The 14,357-nt window shown below is 36.8% G+C and overlaps 1 protein-coding gene across 2 annotated transcripts in view; it reads right to left on the reverse strand.

Moving 5' to 3' along the window:
- Positions 1 to 5,063: 5,063 nt before the first annotated feature.
- LOC145673735 (uncharacterized) overlaps positions 5,064 to 14,357 on the reverse strand; it is a 453,474-nt gene continuing 444,180 nt past the window's right edge. The window contains exon 6 of one of the 2 annotated variants that reach the window (XM_081743463.1): positions 5,064 to 5,529. In XM_081743463.1, the coding sequence (XP_081599589.1) occupies positions 5,291 to 5,529 (239 nt within the window). In that variant the 3' untranslated portion in view covers positions 5,064 to 5,290. The remainder of the gene's footprint in view (positions 5,530 to 14,357) is intronic. The other variant, XM_081743462.1, reaches the window with a different exon arrangement.

The raw sequence follows: 14,357 nt of genomic DNA on the forward strand, positions 1-14,357 counted from the left end.
TTCTCCAAACACGATACTTGCCAGACAGTTACGAACGAAGGTTGATACGGACGACGTAATTTTGTGGTGTTGGTATTTCACCTGTAAAGGAAGTCGCCTTAACTCTTAGACCCAGAGAAATTGAATATTTTTCATGTTAGTATACATCAGAAGTATCAGTTTTGTAGATTACAAAAATTTTCAGAATCGCCACAGCCGGAATCAAACTCGCATCGCCAACATTATGAAACTAACGCTTAAGCCACTACTCTAAGACATCACTGTTCTGGGAGAAGGAAGAAAATGGAGCTGTTATGAATTCAGTAATTACACACTTTTACGATTCCAGTGTAATAATGCTGAAACTCTGATTTCAGTCATGATAAAATAGTAAAGTATTATGCAGAGAGAATAGTTCAGGGAAGTCAACTTTAAATTGACAACTCATATGTACGGAGGCGCTGCCTTATGCTCTCGCCTCTGGTCCTGATTTTTCACGGCATGGCATGGGACATATATTCATTTGAATCTTGTGTTTCAGGGCACTGGATCATTTTTTTAAAGTTTACTAATTTAGCGAACCTTCCTCAGTACCTTGTTTCCTATTTTGACACGTTTTACTCACTTTTACAGTTTTTTCACTAACTCTTTAAGAACACGGATAAGAACACAGAGACATGGAGGACAGTAGAAATCACAAACACTATTCCCGCGTTCTTCCCTTGCCTGAAGTAAACCAATAAAATATGGTGAACATGCAATTTTTGGTCTTCCATTTTCTATGTGGTGTCAAATCCAGTGTTGGAATGGGTCAGTGAGTCAAATGGATCGAGTTTTCTGAGTGGGTCAGTGGGTCGTGGGTCAACAGCATGTAACCCACAGCGACCCACCAGCCACCGTGACCCACCACTCAGTATGACACACACTGACCCACCGACCCTCTCTGCTCAATGCATTGTAGACAGCATCTTCTGACGCGACAAAACGCCAATGAACCACAAAATTATTCCCAAAAAATATGTTAAAACGCCTATATGTGTGATTTATTTACATTAAGGTGAGTCTAGAAACACTAAAAAACTACCAAAAGTACCCCGGAGGGGGCTCAAATCACCAACCTTATGATTAGTGGGCGGGTGTTCTTCCGACTTCCCCACGGAGACGATGAAGGAAACGTCGCTTGTAAGGAGATAAATTGTTGAGGTCTTTTTAATTTGGTCAATCAGAGTGCTCCTTTAACCGTATATATGAGACGATAACTGTTTGGGATAAGATAAAATGCGTTCGCCATGTAATTTTATAACAAAATGACGCGTCTCTATTTACTTTATTTCATAGTTCTCCCATACTCACTTTCTAATGATTGACGATCGTTGCCATCTAAATTCATATAATTATCACACTCAAGATTTTTCACATTACGATGTTGAGGCAGAGGTTATTCTTGATCCCCGGAGCTCACTTTAGGAACAATTCGTCAGGAAAAATAATATATATAAGTAACCGCATGCACATGACTGGTGATAGTTCGTTTTGGTCCGCGCTCCTTCGATTCGTCGCGCAGAATCGCGAAGGGACCAACACGAAGTCCTCGTTGCTACGCGGTGGTAACTTCAACACCTCGACGCGAGATATCTGTTTCGACTCCACGAAACCCTGCCGGAAGTGGGACACTAGCGGCAGTCCTTCCACTCGTCTTTATATTGACGACCGACGTTTACCCGCAAGTGGGCCACTAGGTGTTGGCGACGTCTATACATGGGGTACGCCCATGTTTCATATAGCCTCGCTGCTGAAAGGGACGTTAAACTTAAAATCAACTCAACGCAACTCAACAAAAAATACAGTGCTTCATATCATATATCCATATATGCTTACCATGCGCTTTATAATAATTGCTAAAGCTTGTTTATTATATGGAGTGCTTAGAGCACAGGGCAATCAACCCATAAAGTTTTGAGAAAAATAGACATAAAATTTGTAATGTAAGCTTCTGTATGTTGGTCTACGTACCTTGATTTGGGACTTTCAAATTTCATCCGTTTGTCCACTGAAAAGTATCGAAAATTCAACAAGGAAATAATTAGACCATGATAATTTAATTGAAATTCATCGTAAGTTTGCCCATGACAAACACTTTACCATTTTGTATCGTAAAAATCAGATCCATCATTATTGTAACAGAGCGGTGCTTGAGGGATTGACCGTAGAAATTCAAACTCCGATTAGTTAGAATTTGACAACCTGGGTTCATTACAAGTATAAACTCTTAGTGGGTAGAAAAGAGGCCGTGGATCATGTGTCAGAGTTGATGACGAAGTGTTTTTGGTGTGTCAGTGGTTCATGGTGGGTGATGGTTCAGAGTGGGTCATGGTGGGTAGTGGGTCAGAGTCGGCCAAGTTGGGTGGTGGATCATGGGTGAGAGTGAGTCGCTGTTGGTGGTGGGTCAAGTTTTCATTGACCCACGCCATCTCTGATCAAATCTGTAAAACGAAGCCAAATAAAAAGCAATATTACTACACAAAGCGCTCAACAGCTTAGCTATTCATCACAAACTATTGCATGACCCGAGTATATCAACAAACCATCATTTGTCATATTTTACCGAAATACGTTATGACTTTTCTGACAACCTAATACTTTAAATGTTGTTAATACGCAAAGTTCATTGATCTCATCACTTATTCACTTATTCTTTTACGATCATAACAACCTTTAGAATACTTCTCGTAGATATAGAAAGGTGAAATGTAGTATCCAGGCTTGGTGTAGCGTGCAAATAAACAAGTGAGAAGCAACAGGATAATATTTCACTCCTCCAAACCCCCTAAAGTGGAGTGTGTTGATTATTCAACAAAAAGACTTGAAATCCAATCAGAAAATTCATAAAATATAAAATATGTAGTCAAATCTTGACTTTGCAATAATAATAATAATAATAATAATAATAATAATAATAATAATAATAATAATGTGTCAAATTTGATGACGATGTGTTTTGGTGGGTCAGTGGTTCATGATGGGCCACTAATAATAATAATAATAAAGGAAAAACAGAAATAAAAAATCAATTACGTAAACAATACCTTGCAATTTAGAAAAATGATTTCCACGACGCAGGGCCGTAACTTGTGGGGGCAGGGGGACCACTGCCTCCCCAGGGAAGCTCCCTGCCGTTCGAGGCATTCCCATTTTAAGACAAAATTGTCTTACTCCATATATGATACGAAAATGAAATTATAAGTGAAGCATCAAACAGGTTCACTACATTACATGAACGGAACAGCACAATAAAGGTAATAAAACAATAATGAGAAATGGGCCCATTTCAGTAAACAAATGTCTACTATTAGGGGCACTAGAAATAGTATATATTCGTATATTATTGTCAGATTTGTCAATATAGTCCCCTTAGTTAATTTGTCGTGTATGGAACGGGCCCAGAGGCGTAATTAACGGCCCAGCAGACCTTGGTGTGCGGGAGATTCCAAGAATTTCAGATATGCTCTGATCTTATTGGCCGATACAGATAGGACATCAATTGTCATAACCTACACATAGCTGAAATTAAGACGAACTGCTGTCGGCCCTCGTGTGCGAGTGTTCTAGGATAACGTTCCAGTAATGAAAATAGTTTCTGGCGTGGGTTTAAACCTTGCCCAAGGATTTTTTAAATTTTCATAACACTTTCTTCATTAAAATAAGCTTGCAGTTTTACTAAACGGATCCATAGTAAATATAATTATAATAATAGTAGTAGTAGTAGTAGGAACGTGTTAGAAGCCCCGCAGGGGTTGGTAAGGTTCTGTTGTCTTGCTCAATTTTTTCTGTATATTTTACATGACCAACTTCGAAGAGCTGTCTAGGGTAGCGCGCGAATACTGAAACTTTTGGGATCGGCGTAAATGCTGCCGGCTCTAATTCTTTGGAAATTAGAAATTACGATGAGGAAGAATAGTAGTAATGTAAATCGGGAGCAGTTAAAAACGATGAGGTAGCCTCAACTTGAAGAGCGTTTCGTGACATTTTCCTCATTGACGAAGGTCTATATAACTTGCTTTTGAGTTAAAGAAGGAAATCTCGAGTAAGTCATTGTGACACTCATAAGGAACGTCTTCTCAAATGAGCATTAGTAGTTTGTAAAGTCTTACACGGAATGATTTTAACTAGCTAAAAGTTTAGATAAAAGATTAAGTGACGCGGTGTGGTTAGCGTATTGAACTTCTGTTCGGCGGGCCCGGGTTCGAATCCCAGCCAGGTTGAAACTTTTTCAAATGTTTCAATTTCAATACATACTCAGTGTGACAAGAAAGATCTTCTCTCCAGAAAAAAAAGATGTTGGAATGAGGAGAATTGAAGAAGGGCTCTCAATGAAGGCAATCATTTACTAACTTATTTCCAGCAATTGTTCTAGATTTGATATTTTCAGCTACTTACAAGCATTATCTGATTCATGCGTGGTCAGTATTGTTATTTCTCTAAACATACAGTAGATAAAGAAATAATACATTACGTACACAGCAATATTAAGATAAATATATGGTGTTCTTTGGAAAACACGATCCGAACCATAGAGATTCATCTTAGAATGAAGAACTGTTTCGTTAGTCACCTACTTTGGAATTTTACCGGGATAAACACCTGGATCATGTCTACCAACTGCTGTCAGTGCCGAGAAAAGTTACGTGTAAGTTGGGTTGCATCAGTCTAGGCGTTCTCACAACTGGAAATTACCTGTATCCCAAGTAATGGAATTAGAGCACTTATTGGGGGATATACTTTTGTGGCTGGGTGTACGTGTGCAATGATTAGTCACGCCGCCTAAATACATGTGGGAAAGAGAGATGAGATCATCTTGATTAACTGTTAGTGTAGTAGACAATAATTAGAGATTCGACTTTTTCGTATATTCTTAATTTCCCGTCTGCTATTCTAATTTTCTAATCTAAAGTTGTGACAGAACTTACGAGTTTACTACGTATAGCGACGAGTTAGGAATGAGTAATTAAATTCTTAGGCTAGTATGCATATACTTTATTTTAAACACTTACAAATTCATGAAATAATAAGTATAGAACCAAATGATCGGTCGTAACATGTTTTATTACATAAATCATACATCGTATGGAATTTGAAGAAACAAAAATGTTATTACAAGCTACAACTGATTTTTATTTTTAATTTAAATTATCCATGTATATAACATGTTCATTTGGTTAAGATTTTTTAAAAATATATACATTTTATTGTACAGTCACCAAGAAATAAGCCAAGTGAAAAATGCATTATTAATAAATTACTTCATAAGGTCTCACCTTCTGTGATAATCAGAAATATGACTTTTTAGACTGTTTCTATTCTTCGACATTCTTCCACAATAAGGACAAGCAAACGGGCCTCGATTTTCACCATGAATGTTTGTCACATGGATTTTCAAACAACTCTTACTAGAAAATGATTTGTTGCATTCGAAGCATGTCCAATCAGTCGATAATGAAGTTCGATTATATTTGTTATTCTTGTTGGTAACAAAGTCGAACTTAAAGAAACCTGAAATGAACCGAATAAGAAGTATATTTATTATAACAATTACCGTAAAGACATTTAATGTACTATCTGTCAAAAAAGTAAATATACACCTGTTTGTGAATGTGGCATTCCTGCATCGAGTAATGTGGAGAATATGGGAATTACATCAGTCAAGTCCGAAGTTTGGTAAGGAGAGGCAATGAATGTATGAAGCACACGCTTAAGTAGGACTGAAGTTGCAAATTCAAACTGTGCATAGTAGAGATGATTGACAACAACATAAAAGAAATACGAAAAAATATATCAAACAAAGAAAACTCGTAGATTGGAAGTAATAGCACAGACTGGAATTGCCTGCAAATACCTCAATGACTAGCCCTCAGGGTAAAGTGGTCGTGGCCTAATGATTAAGGCAAGAGGCAAAGGGCAGCAGTTTGATCTCACAGAAGAACTTTTTAATTAACAATTTTTGCGGTGCTCGATAGGGATTGCAGACGTTTCAATATTTTACACTAAAGTAAAATAGACACGCTATTATTGTTGTCGAAGAAAAATAACCGTGCATGATCACTAATACGATAATATTTATGTAGTCTCTACTCGTGTGAATTCCCAAAACATTCCGGGTCGATAACTCCAATTTTCGGCGTAATTGGATTTGTTTGTTTTGGTCATTTTTAAGCTTCAAATCTATATAAGGCCTTAGTTTGACGTGGGTTGCAAACATATCGGTCCCACCTCCAATCGAAATCGGAAGCGTTTGCACCAATTGTGGCATCTGGCATGCAAACCAGTTACGATATTGGATTTGTTCCCAAATTTAAGCATTTTCTTTATATAAACTACTCAGCAGATCGATAAGCATTTTATACGACTTAAAAATTCACAAAGAGTTGCTTTAACTCCTCAAATTTCACTTTAAACTGTTTGTAAATATCGAAGGCATCACATTTCACAGAAAAACGTACAATTAGTTGTAAGTGAATTACAAATCAGCTGCAGACACGAGTACATTATTATCCATTGCTCGCTGCTTAGCTCGTGTAAAGATTTCCGATTTTTTTTGTATATTGTTTAGCCGATATACATAATTAAATGGCTATGAGGATTATTTTAGTGAAAATAAGAAAAGGTGTAGGCTAGAATCCCACGCATCCAAAACGTTACCGCCTTTATAATGTGCTCAGCTAACACAAAGAGATCTATTTCTTATATTTAAATGATTGAAATTTGGGGCTGCTTCTCTCGTAGCTGGCTGTGTAGGGAACATATATACCTAGGTAAGATGTCTTACATTTAAAGACTTGAGAAGTTACTCCACCTTCACATGACAAGTCATTTTAAACTAAAATTCCAGACCTTTCCTCTTTATATGAGCATTATTTTCTTAAAACAGAAAATAAACAACAAAATAGCTACAATTTCGATTCGAAAGAAATGAGCTAGTTCGTCACAGCAATATTTTATCTGTCATTGTGGAGGTTACAGTAAAGCATCAAAGTCTAACTGAACAGACAATTACTGTCAGAAGCTAGTGTAGAAGGTCATTTGGAGACGTTCTGGGCCACAATCATTAGTACAATGAAGTAGGCAATAGAGGCAAGTTTTGATTAAATTAGAAATAAGAAAAGGAAAGCAACCTTACAACAGAATCAAACCCTCAAACCTTCAAGTTAGTAGACCAACGCAGTAAACATTTCTCGCCACAAAGACCGACACCTTCTTCACTTTTAGTTCTGCTAGATTATGTGCGACAAAAAATTCTAGTTTTGTTTCCATTTTCTTTCTGAGCTCCTCCGTGGCTAAGCGGTTAGCGTACGCGCCTTTGGCGCGGGAAACCCGGGTTCGATTCCCGGCGGGAGCTCATGTGGTTCGGATTCCACGTTAATCAGTAGGTCCACGTCTCATATAGCCTCGCTGCTGAAAAGGGACGTTAAACTCAAAATCAACTCAACTCAACTCCATTTTCTTTCTCTTATTTTATAAAAAAAATCAATTTCTGTAAGGAGAGATCCCGGTAGTGGAGATATTTTAACTTTTCAATTATTGAAGAAAGAAAAAAATCCTGATTAAGTGCAATTCGCAATCAGTTACTAGAAAGCAAGCTCCAAATTTTCACAACCTCCTAAGGCCAGAATATATTTGCTTAAGTAAAATAAATGCCATAATTTACTATCTCAAATTCGCGTCGTTTCCCATAATTTTCTTACCTTCATTGATCAATTTTCTTTGCCATGAAAGATAATTTTCTTTACAAAAATTTTTTTCATAGCTGAGATTCGAACCCATGATAATAAAAGATCATATGCGTGTAAATCTGACACGCTTCCCACTCCACCAGCTGCATTTGCTTTGTCTTGATAATGTACTATTTAAATGCTGGTACAATCTGCATGGGATAAGCAAGCTTTTAACTATTATCTTCTTTTTATACCATTCCTTATGTCTTTTTTCTACATACCAAATAATACATTTGACATGTAATATGTATATTGTTGTTCATAAAAGGGAGTGAAAATACATTTCTCTCTAGACAAACTTGAGGATATTTTCAATAACATAAAGTCATTACTGTAACTTAATGTTAGTCTCTAGAAGTACTTGCCAGAACTGAACGTTTCAAATGAATGAGTCACATGATATAAAATACTAGTGGAGCGTGAACGGAACAGAATCAAGAATAAATAATAGAAACATGCCGAACTTTGGGTATTAGTAAAATGCGAAACAAAATCTATTGTATAGAGGCGAATGCCAATTTGTCTGATTGCATCACGCAATTACTACTGAACAAATTAAGATGATACTTGGCACGATTTTCAACCTTAGACGTTCCGAGGATTATATGGTATTAAATTGATTAAAATACATATCCTAAAATGGTAGATGGAGTCATAATTTACGCGTGAAATAGAATTACGCAATAACTACTGAAACAATTAAAGGTACACTTGCAATGATTAACCACCTTAAGCCTCCCAAACATTTAATGATATTAAATCGATTAAAATGCGTACCCCAAGGGAGAGCGAGGGGTCATACTTTATGAAAAAAAATAAGTGGTCACATGCAAAAATAACCAAGAATGACTGACGTTAGTGTCCAACCCATACACTGAGAAAAAATATTGTGGGTGGCTACTGAAAAAGGTAGGTTACATGCATAATTCCTGTAGTTTTTGGACTCGACGTACAGCAGACGTATAACTAAAAACGCATGTTTTATAATACTTTCCGTATAAGTGTTCCATCTATATGTACTTTCCGTATGGAACAGTATATTCGATCAGGATCTCATATACAAATGGACATATATATATAACATACAGCTGAGGAAAGTAACATAAGTTTATGCATGTGATATGCGGAAAACTGTTAAATGTCAGACATCCTGCAACGGCATGATGTAACATCTAAGAGCAGTGCGTATGTAGCATATGGATAACATATGCTCCATACTGCTTTGTGTAGTAAACAAGAGGATTCCGTATATTTGTACAATATACCGCTGTCCGTAGAACGGATTTTTCTCAGTGTACTTTTCGTGGTTGCGGAGATGAATAGTGACACTCTTAATGCCGTTTAAATACAGTTCATTCTTCATCAGCATAAAGGTGATGGGTGAAAAGTGATGATATTAGTAATTTTATATTATAGTTTTATTTTAATGCGTATCCTAAGAGGAGAAAGGTTTCAAATATTTTCCGTAAACTTACTCTCCTCGTTCGAGAAAGAGGCGTTTCAGCAAAGATAATAAAAATGGAACCCATACAGTATTTTGGGAAATAAGCAATGACATATAAAACGAACAAAGAGAACACATAATAATCATTTCTTTTTCTGCAAGTTATGAGTAAAACATTAAAAGAAAATGTTGCTTTCAACCTTCTTGTTCACATATCAAGCGTTATTACTACAATAATTATGCAACTGAAAAACTATACTTTACAATGGTGAACTGAAAAATAAAGTGAATCCTTTAGTTTAACGTTTCACTATAATTCAACCAAGGCTAAAGATGACGATAAATGCTAGCGACTGATGATCGATGAAAGTGGTGCAATGACGAAGCGGGAAGAAACGGGAGAACCTAGAGGAAATCGACGGTCATGATGTTGGACAAGAACCAAACTGACATCAGCAACCACCGTACTCCTTACAAATGATCTAGGCAATAAAAATGCAGGCAACAAAATATCACTCTTAAAATTTTTGTAATCACTGTGTGCTGTAATTACGCACATACTCGCTCCAGCATGTTTGGTACTAGTATACACAATTTACCGAGGTTTTTGCAATAGTACTAGTATATGTTTAAAATATGGGATTCTAGAACCAGTTGGTTTCTATCCTCTCCCTATCCTCCCATTCCTACATCATGATGTGCCATTGAGTTTAGATCAGAAGACTGTGGAGGCCAGTGCACGTAGATGAGTTTTAGGTGTTTTTGTAGCCATGCCTGTGTATATCCGGACGTATGCACAGCACTGTTGTTATGCATGAACACAAACTTTTCTTGGTCTAGAAAATTTGCATGAAGGGATTGTAGCAAGTTGTTCTTCAATCCATCAATATAAACTCGGCTGGTCATTCGCCTGGGTAGTGGAATCATTTCTCCTGAGTGTTCGGCTGTCAGTAGCCCAAGAAGTGTGCCACAATCCAAACGGAACACGGAGTCTCCATTACATGTTGAGACATACCTTGTCCGTTGAGACTTATAGAGAATCTTCCTCGTTGACTAGACAGAGATACTTTCTCATCATTGTACACTCATGTCCAAAATTATTGTCGCACGTCTATAAGTGTGTTGTTGTAGGAATATAATTTGATAGTGAATTCGCCCGTTATTTCTTATAATGTTAGTACTGTGTCTGTATAATCAGCAAAGACATGTATGTGGCAAATTTCATGTCAAAAGAGCAGTAAATAAGAACAATAAAACGAAAATAAATCTTCTTTGTCCATTTAGCAACATTTTGTTTTACTCATTCTAACTTTCGTATTTATAATTCTTTTCCTATGAAATTTACCACAAATATACATTTCCCGAATATACACATAGTATCAGTATTAAAAGTACCCTGCAAAATCACTATCAAGTTATATTCTTACAAGAAAACAGTTATAGATATGCGACAATCATTTTGGACATGAGTGTACATAGTTAGATCATAGTATAATTGTGGGAGCTCAATGTTCTGTTGTGTCTATTGTAATCGTCTCGCCTTGTGCATCTCTGTGAGATATATCTTTGTGACGGTACGACAGTCCCTCAGGCAGGCTGATTTTAATCTTTGCCATGTGGTTTCGTGGAAACAGCCGTAGTCTACAGCCTTGTCCAGTAAGAAGGGTCTATGGCGTATTGAATTGTTCCTGACGTCTTCTATCAGTTCCTCATTCTGAACTGCAGTTGTTGCTCTGGGTCCTGATGTCATAATCCCAGTGCCTATCAATACATTTGGGAATAGTTTGTCGGTCACAACCAAATGCTCTGGCAATTTGAGATGCATTCTGGCCTTGTGACGCATGACCCACAATTTCAGCACGTTGAGCTAACCACGAGGACGAAGTGGTCTTGATTATCAGAATGAATGTATTGAACGAGATACTGTAAACAACACGTATGACGTAACTGCACATACTTTTCGGCAATAATAGTGTAGTCCTCCTTATTTTTATTCCCTAACTAAACATTTCAGTTTGCATGATCATAAAAACTTAAACCCATCATCATATGTAAATCTGATTTTTCATCGTCAAATTTACATCGTCAACGACAATGGAATTTCTGCCTTATTTCAGAGTAAAATATTAAAACGTTTGGATTATGAAGGATCGTGAAAATAATAAAAAAAAATGAAAGAACACTATGAGTCGATTCGAACTATGATGATCCAGATTCGTAGTCTACTGCTTTAATTGTTAGACTACAAAAATTTCGCCTTGAACTCGTCACTGATATCTTTATGGTAATTGAATTCTGTATTTCCATTTCGAATCGCCTATATTTTACTCTGTTTCATAGGTTATTTAGTATTTCCCTTAAATTGTCGTAACTTATCTACACTACGCATAACTTGCATCTACAACTTCCGCCTCCTTACGTAATGTATTCCAGACTTTATTGCTTCTTTCCACAAAATATAGCCTTGATTAATTTAATTTTCATATTCTCCACATCAGTAGGTGCTGGAATGCCATACTCACAAAAAACTGTGCGTTTACTTCCTTGACAGCTAGTACTTGTACAAACAACTAGTATCAAAAACAAACACATTTATTGATCTGTAAGAAATAAATAGTTTCACACAACACACAAACGTTATAACCTCTATTGTATATTGATAGTGTATCCTTCTCATATAGGTCTACCTTACTTGATGTATACACAACTCCAAAAGTGCATTATCACCTGCAATTCTCCTTTTTCTGCAATAGCAGACAACTCAAAAAGCTCAGCGTTTGGGTTGGTTGCGAATTCGAAAGGCGTTGGACCAAACCGCAATTTTGTAACAAATATATCAGTGTGGCAAACTGCAAATAAGAGAATAAAACAAATTGTTAAGAATGACAATTTTATTATCGTGACGGAGCTGGATGACATCAGAAGTAACAAAATTATTTTACTTAAGCAGTTCAAACAAGATGAATGGCAAGAAACAGATATAAGAGGAAACCATTTTTCTCCTTCCCCCCCACCAAAAAAAAGAATATCATAAAAAAGAAAAAAGTTAATGTAAAGGTTTAATATAAAGCCCCACCCAAAATTTTGAGAGTTGACACCCGAAAGGCAGAAACAACTGAACCGAAGTGAATGAAATTGTGCACAGATATTGCAGACGTAAAATGAGGAAATACGTATTTCGTATTTTCGTGGAAAAAACGGTTCCATGGGGCACGGACCCCTCCAAACATTTGATCACGAAATATCGAAAGTGCTAGTAACAGTATGTCAGATGTGTGTAAAGCACATGAAGAATTGCAACGTAACTTTGCGTATGGACAATATGTAAAAAAGAAAAAAAGAAAGAAAGAAAAAGAAAAAGAAAGAAAACGAGTACGGGTATTTTATGTTCTGCGGAAAAAGTGTTTTAGGGGGCAAGATACCCCACCGAAAATTTTGAAAGTTGACGCCCGAAAGGCAAGAAGAAGTAAACTGAAGTGAATGAAATTGTGCGCAGATATTGCAAACTTAAGATGAGAATACGGGTTTCGTATTTTCCTGGAGAAAACGGTTGGGTGTAGCTCCAAACTTTTGATCACGAAATATCAAAATGCTAGTTACAGTATGGCAGATGTTTGTAAAGGGCATGAAGAATTGCAACGAAACTTTGTGTATTGACAACACGCAGAAGAAAAGCGCATACGGTTTTACTATTTTCTGTGGAAATACGGTTTTAGTGGGCAAAAGCTCCCACCCAAAATTTTGAAATTTGACGCACGAAAGGAAAAAAGAAGTGAACCGAAGTGAATGAAATTGAGTACAGATATTTTAGACATAACATGAGGAAATACGGGTTTCGAACTTTCCTGGAAAAAAGGATTGGGTGGAGCACTGACCCCTCCAAACCTTTGATCACGAAATATCAAAATGCTACTAACAGTATGTAAATACGCAAAAAGTAAACGAAAACGGGTATTTTATGTTCTGCAGAAAAACGGTTTTAGGGGCAAAATCCCCCACTCAAAATTTTGAAATTTGACGTCTGAAAGGCAAGAAGAAGTGAACCGAAGTGAATGAATTTTTGCACAGATAGTGTAGACATAAAATGAGACAATATGGGTTTCGTATTTTCTTGGAAAAAATAGTTACGAATGGCACGGCCCCCTCCAATCCTTTGATCACGAAATATCAAAAGTGCTAGTAACAGTATGTCAGATGTGTGTAAAAGACGTGAGGATTTGCAACGAAACTTTGTGTATGGACAATACGCAAAAAATAAACGAATATGTTTTTTATTTCCTGCGGAGAAACGGCTTTAGAGGCAAAAGCCCCAACCGAAAATTTCGAAATTTGACGCCAGGAAGGCAAGAAGATATGAACCGAAGTGAACGAATTTGTGCACAGATATTTAGACATAAAATGGGGGAATACGGGTTTCGTATTTTCTTGGAGAAAACGGTTGGATGGGGCCGCACCCCTCCAAACCTTTGATCATAAAATATCAGAAGTGCTAGTAACAGTATGTCAGATGTGTGTAAAGATCATGAAAAATTGCAACGAAACTTTGTGTATGAACAATAGGCAAAAATAAACGAATACGGTTTTTGTTTTCGGGGGAAAAGAGCCCGTCCAAAATTTTAGAATTTGACCTCGAAAAGCAATAAGAATTGGACCGAAGTAAAGTGATCTGCCAAATTTGAAGCAAAACGGATAGGGACAGTTGAAAAACACAAAAGGTCTTATTTTACATAGGGTCTATATAGTATCTACACACAATTTGATTTCCTTCGGTCCACTCATTCCTGTGCTATTACAGTAATATTTATTTTTTTTCGGATGGGGCCTAGGCCCCAACACTGTTTTTTCGCAAAAATTAAAACACGTTTCATTTATTGCTTTCCAAATTATCCCTATACGAAGTTTCGTTGCAATTCTCAATATTTTTTAGGAACTTCTGACGTATGCTTATTTGCACTTTTGATATTTCGTAATCAACGGTTTAGTACGTCCGTGCTTCACTCAACCGCTTTTTACCAGGAAAATATGAAACATAATTATCTCATTTTAATCTAGAATATCTGTGGAAACTCTCATTCAATTCGGTGCAATTCTTCTTGCCTTGTGGGCCTCAGATTTCAAAGTTTTGGGTGGAGGCTTTTGCCCCTAAAACGGTTTTCCGCAGAAAA

This window comes from Thermobia domestica, chromosome 17 (genome assembly GCF_964235325.1).
Source record: "Thermobia domestica chromosome 17, izTheDome1.hap1.1, whole genome shotgun sequence".
Lineage (NCBI taxonomy): Eukaryota > Metazoa > Arthropoda > Insecta > Zygentoma > Lepismatidae > Thermobia > Thermobia domestica.